Genomic DNA, 24496 nt, shown 5'->3' with positions numbered 1-24496 from the left:
TGGGGTAATGCAAAGTTCATCGCTGTTTCCAATGCAATTCGTTGGGGTAATGCAGAGTACATTGCTGTTTCCAATGCAATTCGTTAGGGTAATGCAGAATTCACTGCTGTTTCCAGTGAAACCTCCTGCCATGGATGACCAGACTGTAGATCACAGTATGATTTACAGACTATCTACAATATCGTTGTTGTTGTTGTTTATTACAGATTTAACGTCCAATACAATAAATATGATATTATGGACAGGTTGATTTAATTAAATTATTTACACTTAAAAATTGTTAAAAACACAAAACAAAAAAGTCCTCGGATATCAAAAGTTCCTTAAAACACACCTGAAAAGAGAGCGCTGGTCATCTTCTCCCTTTGTCATAATTAAGTTAAAACAGGAGGTCCAGCTGACTAATGTTTGGCGGTATCAGAGCGGATAAAAAAAAAACACGTGGGGGAAAAAGAATGCGCTGGCTTTATGTGGAAAAGCGAAGTGCTCGCAGTAAAAACCACATGGCTGGACCCGTAGATTATTTGCATATTATTTGCATATTGCATAATTAATTAGTTATGTTTTATGGGTAGAATAATCCGGGATTAAAGAAGAAATGTTTACAGACTACAAAATAAAAACATTCTGCTGTACGATCAGTCATTACAGAACAGTATTATTGAGACTGTCTCCAATATCTTGCTTAATTATTTTAATCTGTTTATGGTTAACTTAATCTGTTTTATGATAAAGATAATCCTGGATTATAAACAGATTAGCTGCAGATAAGACACTAGATTTGTTTGTTTTATATTTATTGATCAGTCGCGAGCCACGGTGGTTCAGTGAGTGAGTAAGGGGCTGGCTCATTAACCTGCATGTCTTCCGTTCGTTACCAGTGACGATGGGGAAAGCACCTCAGTGGAAAGAGAGATAGGCAGATATGGGGTTTAACGTTCACTCGACACAAACTAGGTCATTTCGGGATTAACATATGGTTTAATTTTATTTCAATAATTCGCTTGCGCGTAGGGGTCTGGAGAAAATCCACAAGATGGGACAGGCGACCCTACTCCTTGCCACGTACAACTGGGGAATCGAAACCACGCCAGTTGACTCAATGACAGACCTTATGATACAACGTACACGCGCTAACCATTCGGTCATTCAACTACCCCAGTGATGATGGAGAAGGCACCTCAGGATTTCCCAGCGTTGTTTCCCCTAGTAAGTGGAGCAGGACGGAGAACCTGGCAAGGAAAATCTTAAGTTCGGATCGGACGAAAACTCGAAGCAGAATGCACACGTTGGCGTGCACGTAAAAACAAACCTGTTTGTGGTTGGAATTCGATGAAGAGAAGGCGGCGAAATTGTTATTTTTTGTTAGTAGGGGAGATAATAAAGTTTTCAACCCAGTAAAATTTCTTAACATAAACAATAATATATTTAAATCCCCGACTTACTAAATACTTTAAGATTATAATCTAAATACGGCGGTAATTATATATCTAACGATCAGAGTTAGTGTAATGTTTAATAATATTATTATTATAATCGTGAATTTTAAGTAAGGGAGATAATAAATTTCTCAGCCGCATGAAATTTCTTACAGCAAACAATACTATATTTATATCCCCGAATTACCAGATAATAAAATACGCTGGTAATTATCTCTCCAGAGATCAGAGTTAATGAAGTATAAAATGTTTAATAATATTGTGAGTATAATTGTAATGGGTGTTTTTAACTAAGGGAGATAATAAAGTTTCCAGCCCTATGGAATTTCTCACGGTAAACAATAGCATATTTATAGCCCCGTATTACTAAATATTGTAGTTCATAATGACAATACGGTAGTAATTATCTCTCTAAAGATCCGAGAGTCAATGAACTATAAAATGTTTAATAATATTATTATTAGGTTATTGACCTGAGATTATAACACCTCACTTGTTTATAAACTGTTATAGTAACAAAACAGGAGCGGATCAAGGAATTTTTACAGGGGGGTGGGAGTTGCCAGGTTCCCGTTAAGGAAATTACGTAAGCATACATATATACACACTGATATTTTTAAAGATAGAAACCCAACACCCCGTTTGACATCAATTTTTATAATGAATTAATAGGATCAACTTGTGATTCAATTTCATTGATACAAAGCATTAATTGTGATATCACATATTATGTCTATATCATTATCTCGCGCTTTGAATGTCCATCCCATCCCACCATCTGATGATAAAGGATAAAGCAGACAACCGTGACACTTTTCTCATAAAAGTGGTGTTTTAAAAATTGTTTATGGAGCAGAGAGGGATGGGGTTTGGGGGGGGGGGGGGTCCTCTGGTTTCGAACCAAAGCTCGTACCCGACAAGGAGTAGGGTCGCCTATACAACCTCGTGGGTTTTCTCTGGGTCTCCCGCTTGCCTCCCACTGCTAAAGACCCCTACGCGCAAGCGAATTAATGAAATAAAAATGTTAGTTTTGAAATGACCTAGTTTGTGTCGAATTAAACTCCAGTTCTCTCTCTCTCTCTCTCTCTCTCTCTCTCTCTCTGAGCTATTTGATTGGTTATAACTAAAATCACATGTTTCCTCTCTGGCGAGGATGAGAGCCATTCGATTATCACCATAGGATTATAACACATATTTTACTGGTTAAAGTAGATGTAATTATTAAAGTGATAAGATTGTATTAATTCTATCTATTTATATCTTATTAAAAGGTGACAATATTTCTAATTGTTTTAAATCTAGATAATCTTCAAGTGTTAATATCTATCTTGTATATTTATAAGGTACGTGCTAATTTTACCCTTGGGCTTTAAACTATCGCTAAAATATCAAACATCAAACAAACCAAACACAATCTATAGAAGTGAAATGGAAGACGATTATGCCCATATTTGTTAATGAATCAATCAGCATCTCGCACTTTTGGAAGATGAAATGAAATGGGGCGCAACGTCCTACTTTTCTGCTTCATCCAGCTAGCCAATGAAGACGGGCTTACGCCACACGGTGTATTATAAGGGAAAATTTGCCCGGACAGCAACGGCCCTTTTATATCGAATTTTAACTGTCAAAGATCTTTTACGTGCACGCCAATGGTTCAACTACAAAGTTAGGTTCAGAATTACGCCATATATCAATGTATCATAAGACTGAAAAAACGTCCATTTTTAGATTTACGAATGATGCTAGTTTGAAAACCGAATTTCATCAAGTTTCTTATAACCGTAAATCTCTTTGATCTTGCGGTCTGAAAGTCAGGGGTGGCTTTGAATAGAACAGGGGAATTTGGGGTTATTCTTCTGAAAGTTTTTCTTTAAAACTGTAACAGGTTATTCTTCCAGGGTAGGGTTTATTTTCCATACGAAAACATAAGGTTTTTCTTACTGGAATTCTGGAATATTCTCATTTAAATATGGACAGCCTCGGTTTTTCTTTTTCTCTGGTTATTTTCTTCTGTCTTTCTTTTCCCAGCATAACCTCAGTCACGTGCTTTATCCTACACATAAAGATTCTTGGTTTAGAATCCCGGCTTCTGTTTATAAAAGATATATGTCTTGTCTGGGTTTACAATACAGGCTTCTTTTTATTAAGGGGTAAGTTTCAATTGGGTGTAGTGTTATGGTGGCGGTTGCTTGGGTTTGGAATCCAGGATTCTGTCTATTAAAGGGTTAAGTTTGAATTGAGGGTAATGTTTCGGTGGGGGTTGCTTGGTGATGGTAAATACAAGCAAACCAATCAACCTAGGCCTAGTGGTCTAGAGTGTCGCGCTTCGAGCTCTAGCTTTCCTCTAACCTCTGTCTTGCGTGTGTGGTTTGGAGATGAGGTGGCGCCTTCTCAACCTCGTGTGTTACTAAGGATACTCCGGTTTCCTCTCACAGGAAAGATCCCTACGCGTGCGCTAAGATAATAAAAGATAAGACAACTTGTCTGCGATATCACACCAAGAACAACGACAAAAACCAAAACAGACAGAAAGTTTCCGTGCATGTCTTGTCGCAATATAGCACGGTTGGTTCATCATTTCATTTCCGTGTCCGGTGCTAATGTATAAGTTATAACCCATTCTTAAACTAATCTGTCTCATACACCCGTTGATTTTGGTGTAACATTAAAACCGATAAGTTCTGGCCATATATCGTAATTTTAACCGTTCCTGCATGGGTATAGTCATCAAACTTACATTATACCTGAACGATATAAGGGCAGGTAACTCGTGGTCTCAACGATATAAGGGGAGGTAACTCATGGCCTGGTTCCATTCCATTACAATATTGCATACAAAAACACACGACATGAAATGGGGTTTAACATCCTACTGTTCTGCTCCGCCAGAACTATTGAAGATGGACATACGCCATAAAGTGTGCTATGAGGGAAATGAAATGAAATGAAATGAAATGGGGTTTAACGTCCTACTGTTCTGCTCCTAACCTGGGCTAATGAAGACGGGCATACGCCATACAGTGTGCTATGAGGGAAATTTTGCCCGGACAGCGGCACTACGGCCTACTCTTATATCGAATTCCAACTGCCAAGGGATCTTTTACGTGCACGCCAATGTGTACACGGGACCTCGGTATTTCGTCCCATCCGAACGACTAGACAGCTTTCCTTGTCAGCGTGCTATGAGGGAAATCTTGCCTGGGTAGCTGAACTATTGCCTATTCTTATATCGAATTCCAACTGCCAAGGGATCTTTTACGTGCACGTCAATGTGTACACGGGACCCGACTATTTCGTCCTATCCGAACGACTAGACAGCTGTCATTGTCAGGTCCTCCGTCCTGCACCAAAGACAAGGGGAAACCATGCCGGAAAAAATCGGAAATAACACAAGTCAAGTGACAACAAAATTCTTCCCTGGTAAAAAAAAAAAACTTCGTTTATCTCACAGGATAATAGCACATATTTTACTGGTTAAAGTAGATGTAATTATTGGCCGTTACCCCCCCCCCCTCTCTCTATTAATTCTATCTATTTATATCTTATTAATAGGTGAAAAGATTTCTAATTGTTTTAAATCAAGATAATCTTTAAGTGTTAATATCTATCTTGTATCTTAAGAGTCTCGCGCCAATACTACCCTAGGCGCTGACCAAATCGCTAAAATTACCCGACATAAAAAATACCGAAAAAAGACTTTATCTTTCAGGAGTTAAGAACGTAGTCCATTTTGTACATACAATACTAAAGGAGAAGGTCTGTAATATTAAGTACCACAATATGTAATTACACAGCTAATGTCTTTGCTTCAAGTCAAGGCCCCCTTTATTAAATCAAGAACGTGATAATATCTTCTTTGTTTTACAATGTTAACCCAGGAGTGGGCCTTTAAGATATGAAGTACCCGATAAGATAGAAGGAAGATCAAAGTTCGGCTCTAATTAGGAACCTCAGAATTATTTACACACCCATCGGCGTTTAATCTATCTTTTTTAAAAGAAATAGAAATAGAAAGCGTGCCTTTTGTTGGGGTGGGAGCCATAGTGACTAAGTGGGTAGGACGCTGGCTCACTAGCCTGGAGGTCGGGTGTTCGATCCCTGCATTGACCGAGAAAGTTCATCAGGATTTACCCGCGTGGTTTCCCCTTGTCAGTGGTGCAGGAAGGAGGGCCGGGCAAGAACAGCTGTCTAATCGTTCGGATGGGATGAAAAAACGCGTCCCAGGGTATATACATTGGAGTGCATGTAAAAGACCCCTTGGCAGTTGGAATTCGATATAAGTGTAGGCCATAGTACCGCCGCCTGGGAAAAATTTCCATCATATTATAGCACACTATATGGCGTATGTTCGTCTTCATTAGCCCAGTCGGAGCACAACAGTAGGCCGTTAAACCTCATTTCATTTTGTTGGGGTAATCCAAACATCTATACTATCACCAATTTCATTTATAATACTAAAACAAAAATATACAAATTTCAGGTCTACGGACAGGGATATCACCTAAACCATCTGTGTCAAGGCTGTGTCTAAAATGTCCAAAAATAAGTTAATTAGACAACGCCCATTTGTGCTAAAGAAAAAAGGATAGGTGATATCCAAATTCCAAGTCTACGGACAGGGTTACCGCCTAAACCACTTGCCTGGGACAAGATTATGTCTATGGGCAAGTACATAAGACAACCCGATTTGTGCCAAAGAAAGAAAAAGGTGTGATGTCTATTTTATTTATTCTTTCAGTATAATAATATATTGATATACAAGTCAAACAATGTTCAATCTATGTTTTGTTTATTGTGTTCAAATGGTAATTGATTTATTTCCAGATTTTTTCACAAATATAAATGTATGTCATGCGCGTAGGGGTCTTTTAGCAGTGGGAAGAAACCGGAAGACCTGGAGAAAACCCACGAGATTGGAATAGCGAATTGAATACTATTACTCATATTATTGTTGACGTCATGTGCTCTCTTTCTCTCTATGATCAATGTCAATTTAAAATACAAAAAAAAAACAAAAAACCCACGCGGTTACATTTACAGTGAAGCTATTTTCTGACAACATATGCTTCGTGTTTCTTGTTTCAATTAGGGGATGGGGTCGGAATCTAGTTTTAAAAAATAAACTGACTGTAAATGGTGATTCCTAGAATCTATCCTGATGTTTCTAGCTTATGACAATCTTATCAATTCAGCAAAACCAACGTAAATTCAAGACTAAAATGGCCGGGCACGTGATTGTTGACGAGTTTGTAGGTAAGGGCTAGGTCCAGGGTTAGGGTTAGGGTTGGGATTAGCGCTAGCCCTGTTTACATCCCGTGACCTTAGACCAAACTTGACGTTGGCCTTATGAAATGGATCTAATCATCGAAGTACCAATTTTGCACATGGAGACAACTAGCAATTATTCGCCCATTGACATCAATGTTAAATGGCTGCAAAATCACAGACTAGCTTTTTGCTCAACATTCCGTTGGTTCCAATCTTTATAGGCACATAGGGGACCGCATTTGCCAATACCCTCATCATATTTTTGTAGGGGGTTGACGTTTAGATTTTTTTTGCTGCGGGGATTTGATGTTGATGTTCCGACACAATAATTGCTCTGCAGAAAGACACTTTACATCCCCTAACTCTCCGCTGTGATATCATCAGTATTACCCAAAACTGCTATGAAATCGCAAATTTGATTCCTTTTCTCCAATCCTAGACCAAAACGTCCACCCAAAAATGCAGGAAAAGGGGAGAAAAAAAATTAAGGGAAAAACTGTTTATTTCTAACTCGCGCTATATCATGAAATAAGGGGAGATAATTACTAGTCTTAGTCCTATAATACGTTCGGCCAATAGATCGCACTGGTTCAGGTCGAGAATCAAAATCTAAGACAAGAGATTCCCCAAAAACTATTATAATAATTAAACATACATTATGCAAGAGCTAAATCTGTCTATTGCAGGTCTTTCTTTAGGCCTAAAATGTTATCCAAACTATTAATTAGACATTAATTAACTTATCCATACTCGTGATGACATCGCTAGACTGCGACGTTTATTGTATTAGGCTCCGATTTGCTGTTTTATCCTACCGACTTCAGTAATGATGATCGAGGCTAGGCCGAAAATCCAATCGCTAAAATCTCGGTTCATAGTGAATCAATTTGACTGAAATTTTCAGCAAATTGCCTTTACAGTATCTAGTTTTTAACTATGATAGTAAGAACTGCCAGCTCTTTATCTAATCTCCCATAATGTATCTTTAATAACGTATCGTCTAAAACACAACTGTCAAGACAATGCAATAATATCACTTGTTATTCCGTACATTTTGTTTGAAGTCTCTGCGTTTCCTGTCCATATATGTCTTCCAAACGCTCTGCCAAGCCTTTCACGACCGCCAAATCTGATCGGAAAAATCCGTGGAAAGGTGAGTCCATGTCTGCCACTATGTAGCACAACATGGAGATAGAGACAACCGTTATAATGCACATTGATAATTCCATACGATAAGACTCGCCTTTCACCAATAATATCCCCAAAAATGTGAAATAGCCCAATGTCTCCAAGAACGCCCACCTGAAAATAAAAAAAAGTAAAATTAATCAAGAATTTAATGATGTAGAGAGAGACAGATACTAGGTCATTTCGGGAATAACACATAGTTCAGTTTTATTTCAATAATTCGCATGCGCGTAGGGGTCTTTAGCAGTGGGAGACAAACGGAGCACCCGGAGAAAAACCTCGAGGTTGGACAGGCGACCCGACCCCACTCCTTGTCACGTACAACCGGGAATTCGAAACCACGCCGGTTGTATGTGACAAGGAGTGGAGTTGGGTCGCCTGTCCAACCTCGTGGGTTTTCTCCGGGTCCTCTGGTTTCTTCCCACTGCTAAATAATTATTGAAATAAAATTGAACCATATGTAAGTCCCGAAATGTCCTAATTATGTCGAGTTGACATTAAACCCCGGTTTCCTACCACTGCTAAAGACCCCTTGTTAATCCAGAAATGACCTAGTTTGTGTCAAATGGACGTTACCCCCCCCCCCCCCTCCCCCTCTCTCCCTCTCAATGTATTCAAAATGACTGTAGTGCTTGCATTCAGCTGGATTTTCCGACGTGGTTTCCCTTTGTCAGTGGTGCAGAATGCGGGACTTGACAAGGACAGCTATCTAGTCGTTCGGATGGGACGATAAATGTATACATTGGCATACACGTAAAATATCCCTTGGCAGTTGGAATTCGATATAAGAGTAGGCCGTAGTACCGATGTTCGGTCACAATTTCCCTCATAGCACACTGTATGGCGTATGTCCGTCTTCAATAGCCCAGTTGGAGCAGAACAGTAGGACGTTATCCCCCATTTTATTTCTGTAGTGCTTGCGAGAGTGTACTTAATTGAGTTTGTGTGTTCATACCCACAGAACTCTTATCCAGACAATGGTAAATTATATTAATATTCCAAAAATACGATATGATGTTAATACATGCAATACAAATCAATATGCCTACTATAGAAACATAGTCACTATCATTCAGTCAGTCAATAATTAATTATTGTTGTACATTTTAGTAACGGTTTTTCTATTTAAAGTACAATTAACTGAATGCAACGCGTTCAATTCTATGGAAACATTGTAATAACATAAAAAATGTTTTATGATATAGATCAGTCAGAATCAATAATATCAATAATTGTTGTACATATAAAAAGGTGCATTATGTAGGAGCTAAATCTTGTCTGGTTTCAAATTTTAATGTTATATAAATCATACAAAGCGATGCATTATGAAAGAGCTAAATCTGGATATTGCAGGTCTTTTGCCTCGCTTCAAATGTTACATAAGTTATATAAAAGAATGTATTATGAAAGAGCTAAATCTGGCTATTGCAGGTCTTTTTTTCTGGCTTCAAATGCTTTATAGATTATTTTTCATACATTTCTTCACGTATGCTAACCCTATAATCAACTCTCTATAGACCCCCGGGTGGATTGATATTGAATGGAATAGAACACACGCGACATTTAATAATTTCAAGTTAAAATGAATAATCGAGACTTTCCTTATTATCGTAGCAATGGAGACTTTCTTGTCAAAACTTCAAACACTCATACATCGCCCAGTAATTTGAAATTTTCAATACATTAATTTTCATTATCAATTTTGAACCATTATAGCAAGGACAAGATTAATATGCGTTTGTAAGCAGTTTCTGGTAACAATTAAAACAGCATGATCGCGATGGGAGAATTTAAACCAAACAAGATACAATCGGGACGGGAGAATTTAACCTAACAAGATGAGATCGGAATGGGAGAATTTAAACCAAACAAAATACAACCGAAAAAAAAATAAACCAAACAAGATAAGATCGGGGAGGGAGAATTTAAACCAAACAAGATAAGATCGGGACGGGAGAATTTAAACCAAACAAGATAAGATCGGGACGGAAGAATTTAAACCAAACAAGATAAGATTGGGATGGGACAATTTAAACTCAACAAAATACAACCGGGACGGGATAATTTAAACCGAACAAGATAAGAATGATACGGGAGGAAATAAACCAAACAAGATAAGATCGGGACGGGAGAATTTAAACCAAACAAGATAAGATCGGAACGGGAGAATTTAAACCAAACACGATAAGATCGGGACGGGAGAATTTAAACCAAACAAGATAAGATCGGGACGGGAGAATTTAAACCAAACAAGATAAGATCGGGACGGGAGAATTTAAACCAAACAAGATAAGATCGGGACGGGAGAATTTAAACCAAACACGATAAGATCGGGACGGGAGAATTTAAACCAAACAACATAAGATCGGGATGGGAAAATTTAAACCAAACAACATAAGATCGGGATGGGAAAATTTAAACCAAACACGATAAGATCGGGACGGGAGAATTTAAACCAAACACGATAAGATCGGGACGGGAGAATTTAAACCAAACAACATAAGATCGGGATGGGAAAATTTAAACCAAACAAATTAAGATCGGGATGGGAGAATTTAAACTAAACAAAATACAACCGAAAAAAAAACCAAACAAGATAAGATCGGGACGGGAGAATTTAAACCAAACAAGATAAGATGACAAGAATACTTACTGTAGAAGATTTATTCGTTGCTTACTTGGAGCTTTAGAACCCACGGTATATGGTGCATCTGTGACTATCCGGACTATGGCCTTTCTAACACTTGTATTAAATACTGGAGACCAACCAGTGGGATCATCACTTATAAGACGAATAACATCCATCAAATCTACAAAATTTTAAAAAACTGAAATTTATACAAAATTGACAAAAATTGAAATTGATACAAAATTAACAAAAATGAAATTTATACATTAACAAAAATGAAATTTATACATTAACAAAAATGAAATTTATACAAAATTAACACCGTCTTCATTAGCCCAGTTGGAGCAGAACACTAGTACATAAAAACCCATTTCATTTCATTTCATTTCACAAAATGAAACTTGTACAAAAATTAACAAAAATTAAAATTTATACAAAATTAACATAAACCCATTTCATTTCACAAAATTAAACTTATACAAAAATTAACAAAAATTAAAATTTGTACAAAATTAACAAAATTGAAATTCATACAAAATTAACAAAATTGAAATTTATACAAAATTTGGAAAAAAAATTGAAATCCATACAAAATTTTAAGAAAAATTGAATTTTATACAAAAAATTATACAAAATTAACCAAATTGAATTTAATACAAAAAATTATACAAAATTTAACAAATTGAATTTTATACAAAATTTAAAAAAATGAAATCTATACAAAATTAAACATTAAACCCCATTTCATTAACAAAATGAAATTTAGACAAAATTAAAAAAATGAAATTTAGACAAAATTAAAAAATGAAATTTAGACAAAATTAAAAAATGAAATTTAGACAAAATTAAAAAATGAAATTTAGACAAAATAGTAATGTATATAAGTAGAAACAATGATAGCCGCTAAGTCAAGATCTGGGATGACTGAAAATAACCCAAGATATTCTAGGCATCGATGTTCCTGGGGCCGAAAAAAAGAGAAATCTAAAAGCAAGTTTCATGATTTTTGTGAATAATTTATAGGAATGAAATTAAATGCTATGATAATTTATATGAATGAAATTAAATGCTATGTCTCAACGAACGGCGAATATGGACTATCCGATACAACGTCTAGAACGGAAGTTCTCAAAAATCTAGATCTATATTAGAAATGTCTGTTGATAACGGGATAGGGAGAAATGGGAATTATCGTACACTCAACACAATCTGGGTCATTTCGGCACTAACATATGGTTCATTTTTATTTCACTAAATTGCTTGCGCGTAGGGATCTTTAGCAGTGGGAGGAAACCGGAGGACTAGGAGAAAACCTACAAGGTTGGACAGGCGACCCTACTCCTTGTCACGTACAACCGTGGAATCAAAACCACGCCAGTTGACTCGATGACAGAGCTTATGACACAACGTGTGCACGCTAACCATTCAACCTGTTGATAAAGAACGTTTGATTGATATAAAGATCCATGTCTATACGTACCAGGTAGATGAGTTGGTATGTCCTTGTCTTGTATGTACAGAATGAACTTCACCATCTCATTCTTTACCAACTGATAAATGTCCAGCTTGGTTGTAGAACACGATAATGTCATCTTGGAGACCATGGTTAGCAAGCGATGCATGTCATCCACCTGTTGATTGATGTACAGATCAGTCGCCTGCTGCTTGGACATCACCTGCTGGAACGCAAATCCAAATGAAATGGCGTACACCATCCCCGCCGGTACCAGAAAGCATGCGATCCCATCATTGGTGTTAGGAATAGGCTGGAACAACTCTTCAGGCCAAAATAGATTTAGAATAGGAATGTGCAGGAACAGGGTCAGTGGGCAAAAGGCAAGTGATAAAAAACATGGCAGAGCTATCAAGAACAATTCTTTGGGTTGGTTGACAAACAGATCCAAAGATTCCAAAACATTCTGATCAAATTGGGAAAGAAATGGCCATGGTCCTGTACCGTTGTTTAGTTTTGTTTTAATTGTTGCAGTATCCAAGTGCGCTACGGCACTATGCCCGGTTACATTCGGTACTTTTCGACAGCAGGAACTTTTCTTTGTCACACAGACCAAAAGGATCAAACCTGTAATAAAAAGTCATTGATAATAATATAACTTCCTTGTCCGAGATGAGAAAAAGTTGGGAACCAATCGCTTTGGGCACAATCTAATTAAATCACAGATCCTATTTCGTTTCGTTTTTTATAGTTCAAAATTTCGTTTTATTTGTCTTTAATACACTAGGATCTGGAAGAGTTGTTATATTATAACCTGCGTTCTGGTTGGCGCGATGGATTAGTCAATGAAACCATCTGTTACGGTGTATTCTTTGCGTGCGATCCACAGAACTGTGGGTAAACCAGGAGAAACGTCAACGCTGATTTGTTAATCAATGTCTGACGTCATAGAGTCACGACCTCTGACGCGACCTTTTACTACAACCGGTAAGATCTGTATGTAGTGTAGGCCATGGAAAGTATATAAAAAAAGAAATGAAATATAGATCTGTATTTTAATCAGATTGTTGTCCGACATGGGGGAGTCACGGCGGCTAAGTGGGTAAGACGCTGGTTAGCTAGCCTGGAGGTCGCGTGTTCGATCCCTGCATTGGCAGAGAAAGTTCATTGCGATTTTCCGGCGAGTTTTCCCCTTGTCAGTGATGCAGGACGGAGAGCCTGAAAGGGACAGCTGTCTAGTCGTTCGGCTGGGACGTAAAACCGAGGACCCGTGAAAATATTGCACCTTCTTAAGTGCTATTTCCAGCACTTTCCAGTATTTAAAAAAAAAACACCACAGAACTGACTGCATCATACAATATCATGATAACGGTAATATCAAATATGGGCCAGGGACTGATGTCTTTTAATAAGACAAGAAAACATGGATGCTACACGACTGTTAACAAAGTAATAAATATCTATAACAAAATATCAACAAAAACAAACAAGAAAGCAACTAATTATAACTGACTAATTCAGAAACCCTTTACATATCTTTAAAATACGGCTTTCGTCTATCGCACGTCATTTAACGTTGGATTTACCAGACTTCTTTTTCTACGTGCCAAATTAAACGAAAAAATATGTACTGGATAACGTAAAATGCCCATTGTGACGACATAATGACATGACGTCATAGCTATAACCAAACTCTGGAAATAAGCTGTGTATTACGACTATTATTACGAAAAACTTCAAATTTAACCTGATTTAACCTAGAAAACAGTGATTATATTCTCAGGTGAGTTAAAAATATTACTATTCATCAAATTTACAACATATTTTACAATTAGAGCGAAATACTTACAATAAAAATAGATTAAAACCCGATTCAAAATATCCCTACTCCATGTTGAAATATGCCTATTGCAAGTTATAACTATTTATTGTATGTTTTACAGTAAATACTAGATACAATAACATCAACCATGAGAAAATCTATAAGAGAAGAGGTTATGTCTCAGCGTAAAGGTAATTATCATTTCATTCCTTCATAAATTAAATACAGGGATAGGAAATTAGTCGCCGTTTACATTCTCAACAAATTACTACCTATAACTATTTGTGCATAAAGTAGCAAATTTTTATATTGTCAATTTACGGTTTATGACATTTTATATTCTGTCAAAATTAATTGAAAACAACCGAAGAAAAAATATGTATGTATAATCCAGTTATATCTAATGAATTCAATATAGATCTAATCATGCTATTTAATTATTTCTTAAAATAAATATATCAAATATTTATTTCTTGTTACAGCATACGAAATGTCAGAGCTTCTTATTGACGTTGTCTTTGAAGTACTCGATGAAAAAGACAAACTGCAATCATTATTAGACGAAATGGAGAGTTATAACAGCCAAATTCAGACTGAAGTCTCCAAAAGCGACTGTAAGGTTGAAATGAAGGATGCATCTGTAAAAACAAGTTCGGATATAGAACTAGAAAAAGAAAAGAGTGAAGCGATTTCCAAAATGATGGATGAATTAGAAGATGCACTAGAAAGACGGAAAGAACCATTATTAGCTGAAACAGAGAGTTACAATATTCTAACTCAGACTGAAGTCTTCAAAGTGGACTGTAAGGTTGAAATGAAGGCTGATTCTGTAAAGACAAGTTCCTGTGTAGAAAAAGAAACTGAAAAGGACGATGAGATTTCCAAAATGATCGATGACTTAGAAAAAGAACTAGAAAGACGACAAGAACCAGAACTTGACAAAAATGCTGAAAAATTCACGACAGATGAGTTGTTTGAAAATTTAAACATGACGAAGGAAACAGATGGAGTTTATTGTAGTTTATTTGGTGGATCTGATGATGTCGACTATAGACCTATTATTATTAAAAATCGTCAAACAGAAACATATAATTATCATTTAAACCAAGATCCATTAATGGAATTTTATAATTTATTTAATTATAACCATAGTAAATCTGTTGTGGAAATCAACCATATATCTAAAAATAGTACAGAATATGGAAAAGATATTGATGATGATGTGAATAATTTTGTTAGCGACAAACAAGACAGCACTTTAAATGGTAAGTAAAACGCCCAAGTAAGATGTCATCAAATTATAGTCCTACATGACATACTGTTTAACAAATTTACAAGGACCACGAACCAGGCCAAATATAAGACACTGCTACACATTTAAACAAAATATTGGTGCAGGTGTGTCGTATTGTTAATTAGATTTTATTTGAGTTTCTGTAAATTTTACAACGCCTTTTTTTTGCCACTGTAATATTTTCAAATATACTTATTTTTATTCACTGAACATGATGCTAAAAAAATGAGTTTTAATGAAATATCGTTTTTTGGGGGGTGGGATGGGGATACTGTATGTTATCCTTGGCTCGACTTTGCGGCATATTTAACGATATTTTTGACCCCTTGTAATATAATTTCTATAAATATACAAAAAGAAAAGCCCAAGAAGATCGTTGAAAGAAAGATTTATGGCATTTTTCTGCTGTGGAAAAACAAACGAATAGATGAATATTAATATAATGTTTTACTTTAAAACATTATACAAAAAAAAACGACTGATTGTCTTCTTTCATAAACAACTGGTTGCCTCAATTCATTCACTCATTCATTCATTCATATCATTCATTCATTCATTCATTCATTCATTCATTTCAATTCATTCATTTCAATTCATTCATTCATTTCAATTTATTTCAATTTATTCATTTTTGTATTAAATAATAATTAAAGATGCATTATGTAACAATTATATGAAAAATAAGGGTTCTTCTTGCTATAATAATTCAAAAATAGATATTGAAAATTTCGGTCATATTACTACTACTACTACTACTACTTTATTCGGTGTTATGAAGTTATGAGTGTTTGAAGTTATGACAAAATGTAGCGTAGATTGTTTATTATCGTAACATCGCTACTTGACTCTCGATTATCTATTTTATCGTTAAACTAATTATGGCCGTGGTGTTCTAATCTACTTAAATTAAAATCAAAACCATCCCATGATTTAGAGAATTAATTATGGGCTTGTCATGTTAATAAATGTTTAAATAATAATTTTGAAACATTGGAAGCCAAAGAAAAGACCTGCAATAGGAAGATTTAGCTCTTACATAATGCATCTTTAACTGATAAATTAAAATAACCCTTTAGTGATATTTATCGATTGGAAACGTTACAGAACTGACACGGTTATATAGGACAACAATCACTGGCTTATTATATACAAGCACGACGTTTCGATAAGTATTCTCTTATCGTTATCAATCACAAGGATGTCATTGTGCTTGATAACGATAAGGAAGTACTTATCGAAACGTCGTGCATGTGTATAATAAACCAGTCATTGTTTTCCCATATAACTCTGTCAGTTCTAATAAATTAAAATTGTTGCTTTATGAATCAAGTACAATATAATAAACTGACTGTTTATACGACATCCGTCCATCTTTTCTTCTGTTGAAGTATTTCATTTTCTAAACATGCTGGTAATTTAGCTTTAAATAATCGAAAATTAATTAAACGAACCCTAATGTAGAATTTCCATTAAATAAATTCTCTTTACATCCACAGCATATATATTTTAATTGAACATTGCTTTGATCTTATTTTATAATATTTTTTGTCTCATGGATACTGTATTTATATATTATTTAAAGTCTGGTTAATTTAACAGACCAATGTGGAATAAAAATAAGTTTAATTTAACAGACAAATGTAGAATAAAAGTAAGTTTAGAAAATGTTTTTATTTGTTTGTTAAAAATGTAATTATTATTGACGGTGGAGACAGAGTTAGTATAGTGGTGGGATGGGATTGTTAGAATATTATCACAGGAATTAATGTAAAACATCCCATGGAAGTATGAATTCGATATAAGAGTAGGCCCTAGCGCCGCTTTCCGGGTAAACCCACGAGATTGGACAGGCGATCCCACTCCTTGTCACGTACATCCGGGGAATCGAAACCACGCCAGCTGACTCAATGACAGACTTTATGATACAGCGCGCACACGCTAACCATTTAGCCATCCAACCCACCAACCGCGGATGAAAATGCAAAATAAAAAGGTACTTACCTATTATTGCTGCTACTAAACAGAGACATGGCGGAACAACAATCTCGTAGACGTTTGGTTTAAAATTTTCCCGGGTTAATGTTCCGTTATTCATGATTTTCCTTAAAGTTTCTGAATAACGAGTGTCATTGCCAATAATAACCGCGAGGTCTTTAACGGGCACAAACATTAACACCGCGCATAGATTTATATCAAATCCTTGCAAGAAACAATACTTTCATCAAAACGATGCAAGGAGCAATACTTTCATCAAACCGTGGCAAGGAGCAATACTTTCATCAAAACGTCGCAAGGAGCAATACTTTCATCAAACTGTTGCAAGGAACAATACTTTCATCAAAACGATGCAAGGAACCACCGTTTCTGTCAATCAAATCCTACTGTATTTAGTTAAACACAGACTCGCTGTCATTCAAAGTCGTTACTGAAAGAAAAAGCAAAGTGGAAAATAAAAATCGAATCGATTGGAAATGCTATTGATGCTTGGTTGATATCTATGGTGGCTGATTGATATCATGTCGTGACAACTCGACATCACGACATTTTAACGCGACACCACGACAACCCGACATCACGAAATTTTAATCCGACAATACGACATTTTTACGGTTTCCTCCCACTGCTAAAGACCCCTACGCGCAAGCGAATTATGTAAATAAAATTAAACCATATGTTAGTCCCGAAATGACCTAGTTTGTGTCGAGTGGACGTTAAACCCCATTTCTCTCTCTCTCCTTTTAAAGGGGGGTGGGGTGGGGGGGCTGAAAGGTTAGCACGTGCGCGCTGTATCATAAGGTCTGTCATTGAGTCAACTGGCGTGGTTTCGATTTCCCGGCTGTACGTGACAAGGAGTAGGGTCGCCTGTCCAACCTCGTGGGTTTTCTCCGGGGCCTCCGGTTTCCTCCCACTGCTAAATCCCCTACGCTCAAGCGATTTACGGAAATAAAATTGAACCATATGTTAGTCCCGAAATGACCTAGTTTGTGTCGAGTGAACGTTAAACCCCCTCTCTCTCTCTCTCTCTCTCTCTCTCTCTTTCTCGTGTTAGCTCCCGTGTTCTATACCGACAAATTGGACCGGATTTTCAGGCGTGCTTCCCCTTTTATCAGTAGTGTGGGACTGAGGACCTGGCAACTTCTAATTTTATGGAACCAAACTGCTGATTATAAGAGACAGCCGATTTTAAGAAAATTAAGTTATAGCCAATCGGATGCTTCGTGTAGTAATACCGGACTTCATTGTGTTCTCTTAGTGATCGTAAATATAACTACAGGTTAGGTCGTTTATACAACATTATTATTAAAACCGCTTGGCATCACCCCCCCCCCCCTCTAATTTCTTTACGTCATAGACTGCCCTTGGTGTTAATGGAACCAAACTGTTGGTAGTAAGAGACAGTCGATTTAAGAGAATTACCAGTAAGACAATCGGGTGTTTCCTTTGCAATCTGATTAAAACACAGATCCTATTTCGTTTCGTTTTTTATAGTTCAAAATTTCGTTTTACTTACACAGATTGGACATCAATTGAATCTGATAATCCGGATATTGCCAGCAGAGACAACTATGACGTATGCATCACAAAAGCAAATATACATAATCAAAAACAAAATTACCGTCCTGTGAAAGTCGGTAGAATAGAAAAATAACGTTCAATAATATTTACCCAGGCATCAGTACATTACTCTCTCCTTTAATACATAAAACAAGAACCAATATATTCCAGTATCTATGAATGGTAGCAAATATGTAATATCAGTGTGAATTATTGATGGAGTAGTAATTTAAAGTACCACAATGTAAACGTTTTAGTACGGTACTAAGTACATCAACATTCAACGATAAAACACCCTTTCAAATAAATGATTGGATTCGATTCCCAATGGACAGAATACCTGTTTACACGACAGTAAATAACATGATGTATGGTTTATAGAGTATACAGCATGTGGCGAAGTTAAGGAGAGAGGGCCAGAGCACCTAATACGCATTTTACAAAAGTAGCGGGGTTTCGATAATTTTTCGGGACCAGCAACTAGTTGTTCTTGGAGCGAAAGGCTCCACCAATTCTTGTGCGATCGACATGGGGGGTTGGATGGCTGACTGGTTAGCGTGCGCGCGCTGTATCATAAAGTCTGTCATTGAGTCGACTGGCGTGGTTTTGAATCACCGGTTGTACGTGATAAGGAGTAGGGTCGCCTGTCCAACTTCGTGGGTTTTCTCCGGGTCCTCCGGTTTCCTCCCACTGCTAAAGACACCTACGCGCAAGCGAATTATTGAAATAAAATTAAACCATATGTTAGTCCCGAAATGACCTAGTTTGTGTCGAGTGGACGTTAAACTCCATTTCTCTCTCTCTGTTCTCACGATCGACATGAAACCTGGCATGGTTATTCCTTGGACAACTGCGCATAGATGTTGGTATGACGTCACAATTCCAAGATTGCTGAGATGACGTCATACTTAGTTCTTTATCCATGGTACTGTACGACCTTCCTGAAATCAATAAATTATGCGCCCCCCCCCCCCCCACACCCCATAACTTCAGATGCTGGCTACGACTCTGGTTGACTTATATGATTATTAATAATCATCGATTAATCGTTATCAATATAATAGCCTGATGAGAATACAGTGTTATTGAATAGGCGTTAATTATTTAGTCGATCTGAAATCAATGTCCTCTGTAAACTTCAAAGGGGAGATTCGATTCATGGACAAAACTAGTATGTGTATACAACTGCAATTCAATAAAATATATTGGTGATTTTGTATGAAATTATTAGAACATAACGACGAAGTTTAATTGGGTTTAATTAACAGATGATTAATATCTATCGATTAATTGTTATTAAGTTAATAATGAGTATTGTTTAATGGTCGAGAGCGAGACATTAAGTAATATATTGTATATATATACAAAATAGAATAAAAAATGACATATTAAATATGATGACCCTGACCTCTACTATCAACTAATATAAAAAAATCGGATCTTGAAGTATAACTTCCGGTTTTAATAAGACAGTGTTGAATATGGGAGGTTTTCGCCACTTCGGCACTTGGTATTTGGTATTAATATATTCGATACTGCACGGTGTATCTTGATGGTAGCCGTGATATGGCATTTTCCATTCATCGTATTTTTACCATTAAATTGTCAAGTAGGCCAGTGTCCGCGCACATTTGTATATACATCTCTTTGATATTGTTCTATGAAAAGAGTAGCTGCTTTCAAATGTCAATATTATTGTCTCCGTAAATGTACTTATCATGTTTTGTCACCGACGTGGACGTGTTGAATTTCCCCGCCAATCTGTTTCACAGAGGACTAATAACTGTCAATCATTGGCTTAATGGTGCCTACATTGTTTACAAGTCAGTCAATACACTGTGGTGACAAATTATACAAGAGAGAGAGAAATGGGGTTTAACGTCCACTCGACACAAACTAGGTCTTTTGGGACAAACATATGGTTTAATTTTATTACAATAATTCGCTTGCGCGTAGGGGTCTTTAGCAGTGGGAGGAAACCGGAGGATCCGGAGAAAACCCACGAGGTTGGACAGGCGACCCTACTCCTTGTCACGTGCAACCGGGGCAAATTATACAAATATTCAGTATAAAGTTCTACACTGAAAATCATGTTTACAGTAATTTGAGCAAATTTATTTGTTATTTTTCTTTTTTTGTTTAAACTGACGGGTTCTGAATTTTAAAATTCCGACCTTTTATTGTTGATGGAAGGGATGATTTCGTAGAAAATAGGAATTTCGAACATGATAATTCGCTCCCGGTCTTGGCCCAGCAAGTTCATCGGAATTTTCCGGCGTGGTTCTCTCTTGTCAGTGGTGCAGGACGGAGGGCCTGACAAGGGACTACGTAGTCGTTTAAATGGGACGAGTACACCGGAGTGCCACTGTTAGCGCTCTGTATGGCGTGTGCCCGTCTTCGTTAGCCAATGAATTAATAACGCTATAAAATGACCAATTTAATTACATTGGAAGGTGAATAATGATCAAATAAAGTTTCGTTGTCAATATAAACGACGGGAAGTGTTAGAATTAGTGAGTATTGTAAGATGATAGGAGACGAAATGAATGTCTTGAACGCGTGAAACTCTATATGTACTGTAATATATAGTCAAGCAGTAGTATGTAGTAAGTTTTATTTTAATCCCTTCAAGTGACTGTGAGTGTTCAACTAAACTGCCTATTAAGTCGAACAATAATCAATTATTGAGTGAAAGTCCTGTTCTTAGGCAACAACGATTTCATTTTATGTTCGTGAGAGAGACAGAGAGAGAGTCTTAAAGGAGCTAAATCTCTAACATTTGGGACCTAGAAATTGACAAAAGTGGGTCGCAACGCATATAATACTGTAATATGAATGTATATAAACTGATTTACAATCAATGGTTTCCGTTTTTACTCCAATTTCAAAATCAGTTATGTTCGACGAAATAAGCCAGCAGTCTCAAGCGAGTGCAAATTTCTAGCGTCTGGTTATTCCAGTATACATACGCCGTTTGATTTGGTGCAATGTGTCTAGCCTCGTCCCTCGAGTCTCTTGATACAACTGGGGCTGAAGCGCATTGTGGTACACGATTCGTGTACTAATGGTAAAATGTTTATTTTGTCTTAAATATTGGATATCAAAAGCCCATATTTCCGGTAGGATCACAACATGAATGTTGATTTAATTTGACAAATAAATCGTGTTTTCAATGTTGAAGATTTTGGATGATATTGAGTTAGAGACTTAGCTACTTTAATGAACGGCGAATATGGACTATCAGATACAACGTCTAGAACAGAAGTTCTCAGAAACCCAGGTCTATATTTCAAATGTCTGTTGATAAAAAGGGGAGGGTGAAATGAAGTCTAATGTCCACTCGACACAAACTAGGTCATTTTGGGACTAACATATGGTTCAATTTTATTTCAATAATTCACTTGCGCGTAGGCGTCTTTAGTCGTGGGAGGAAACCGGAGAACCCGGAGAAATCCCACGAGGTTGGACAGGAGACCCTACTCCTTGTCACGTACAGCCGGGGAATCGAAATCACACCAGTTGACTCAATGACAGACCTAATGATACAGCGCGCGCGTGCTAACCATTCGGCCATCCAGCCCCCTTATTTATGAAGACCGCGAAGAACGGAGAATGAAGTTAGTGTGGCCTTAATGTAACCACTTTCTTGTCGGGATATGACATCATCTTCATCTCAATATGATGAATGACACCGTTACATCCTTGATCTTTATATACTGTATCATTATGTAAGGACAATGAAAAGAGAGAGAGAGATTTTAATCCAATTGACATGGTTGAAATATATTTCAATACATGCGACCCTACCCCTTGCCATGTACAAGCTGGGAATCGAAACCATGCCAGTTGATTCAACGACAGCCCTTGTTATCTAGAACATTTGGCCAACCAACACCCGTATATTTTATACATGTAAATCTAACAATTATGAACAAACAAGAGAGAGGGGGGGGGGGTTACCGTCCACTCGACACAAACTACGTCCTTTGGGACTAACATAATAGTTCAATTTTATTTCAATAATTCGCTTACGCGTAGGGGTCTTTAGGGAGGAAAACCCGAGGACCCGGAGAAAACCCACGAGGTTGCACAGGCGAGTATTTTATATAACCAACCCTAATATTATCTAATTCACTAAGTAAATAATATGTTAAACAGATAAGTAAATAATATGTATAATTTTAATAAATAAGTGATATAAAAAAGTAAGACTCTTACCAAAAACATCCGTTATGTGCAATATCATCGCGATGTAGTAACTCAGTGCTAAATAAATATATTCACGGAAAAGCGTCCCACCTCGTCATGCGCAAGACTTCATTCATTGAACAAAGGCCTATAATGTCACTAGCTTTATGATGGCCAACGACTATGCATTTCTGGCTATATAACATGTCTGCTGTATTTAAAATCTAATGAATTACAACAAAATTATACAGGTGTGCCGCGAGATCTTCCTAAGTGTATATACCGCGAAATTTTGTTTGAACGGCAATTGAGTATTCACTGGTGTCTACTGATAAGTTCATAGATGTGTTTTTCTTTATTTAGTTTGAGTCATTCTGTGTGTCGTTAACTAGTCTCTGTCTACGGTTATATTCCGTCTGACTTACCATGTTTTTATTTTGCAAAATTCAAATATTTTTCATATATATATAGCCTATATTTAGCCAAATGTGCCGCTGTTTTTTTCATGTGTTCCAAGGCGTGCCGTTAGTAAATAAAAAAAGGTTGTGAACCACTGCTCTATCCTATACCTTTTTGTTTTACCACTCATCAGATATATACACAAACAATATTGTAAAGAGCCGGGAAGTGGTGACCCATGATTTTGCCTGAGGAACAAGATCCCGTCCGAGCCGCCGTCAACAATATTTAACTGTGGGGAAGGGTGGGGTTCCCAGTGCCGGGTAATATTGAGCTGTTTGGAACATGCTAGACCCACGGTATATGTTTGACACTACTGGCTAAGCGTTATGATTATAATGCTGAAAACCGCTTTGAAACCACGTGATTTTTTGACATTTGCGAGAGGGCGCAAAAACTCGAGGGGACGCTAATCAAAACCATGACGCAAGCGCGTGGTAAAGACAATTATGGCAGGTGCGTCTGCATGTTCCATACTAAACTGTGCTGTCTGTCTATCGTTAGCTCCGCGTGAGAACAAACACTAAACTAGTTGACCGACATTTTAAGTTCTAAATGGATGGAAATGTGGCAGTCAATCTCCTATCAACCAGATTCCTGGAGGTCGGGTGTAGGCCTACGATCCCTGCATTGGCCGAGAAAGTTCATCCAGATTTTCCGGCGTGGCCCCCCTTGTCAGTGATGCAGCACAAGGACAGCTGTCTAGTCGTTCGGGTGGGACGAAAAACCGTGGTCCCGTGTACACATTGGCGTGCACGTAAAAGATCCCTTGGCAGTTGGAATTCGATATAAGAGTTGGCCGTAGTGCCGCTGTCCGGACAATTTCCCTCATAGCACACTGCATGGCGTATGCCCTTCTTTATTAGTCCAGTTCGGAGCAGAACAATAGGACGTTAAACCCCATTTCATTTCATTTAGTTTAACATTTCTCATTTGTACTTGATAACGATAAGAGAATACTTGTCGAAACGTCGTGCTATATGTGTATAAACCAGTGATTGTATTCCATATAAATTGTGTTGTGTTTTTTTAATGTGCTCAATCACTAAATGTCACTCAAGGAGTAGACGTAGAGATAGTTATTTAGTACCGAAAGGATTCGCTCTCATCCCACCGTTTGATGGTTTCTAAATGATTATCTCTGTATATAGGTGTTTGTCTTTGTTCCAAATTTTGTATATATATATCTGCATTGTAA

At 37.1% G+C, this 24496-nt stretch overlaps 1 protein-coding gene across 3 annotated transcripts; it reads right to left on the bottom strand.

The window, feature by feature from the left end:
* Positions 1-6179: 6179 nt before the first annotated feature.
* Positions 6180-22954, bottom strand: LOC126815368 (uncharacterized). Of its 3 annotated transcripts, XM_056099983.1 has the most exons (6): positions 22870-22886; positions 18763-18825; positions 17098-17521; positions 12008-12607; positions 10552-10708; positions 6183-8012 (listed from the first exon to the last, which is right to left on the bottom strand). In XM_056099983.1, the coding sequence occupies exons 3-6, from the start codon at positions 17264-17266 to the stop codon at positions 7751-7753; spliced, it is 1188 nt and encodes a 395-aa protein (XP_055955958.1). In that variant the 5' UTR covers positions 17267-17521; positions 18763-18825; positions 22870-22886; the 3' UTR covers positions 6183-7750. The 3 variants fall into 3 exon arrangements, with proteins under 3 accessions (XP_050396912.2, XP_055955958.1, XP_055955959.1); XM_056099984.1 differs by lacking the exon at positions 18763-18825 and having other exon boundaries at positions 22870-22954; XM_050540955.2 differs by lacking the exons at positions 17098-17521; positions 18763-18825 and having other exon boundaries at positions 6180-8012; positions 22870-22930.
* Positions 22955-24496: the final 1542 nt, after the last annotated feature.

This window comes from Patella vulgata, chromosome 3 (assembly GCF_932274485.2).
Source record: "Patella vulgata chromosome 3, xgPatVulg1.2, whole genome shotgun sequence".
In the NCBI taxonomy this organism is placed as follows: domain Eukaryota; kingdom Metazoa; phylum Mollusca; class Gastropoda; family Patellidae; genus Patella; species Patella vulgata.
The sequence above is the reverse complement of the archived record's forward strand: the minus strand, read 5'-3'. Positions and strand labels throughout refer to the sequence as shown.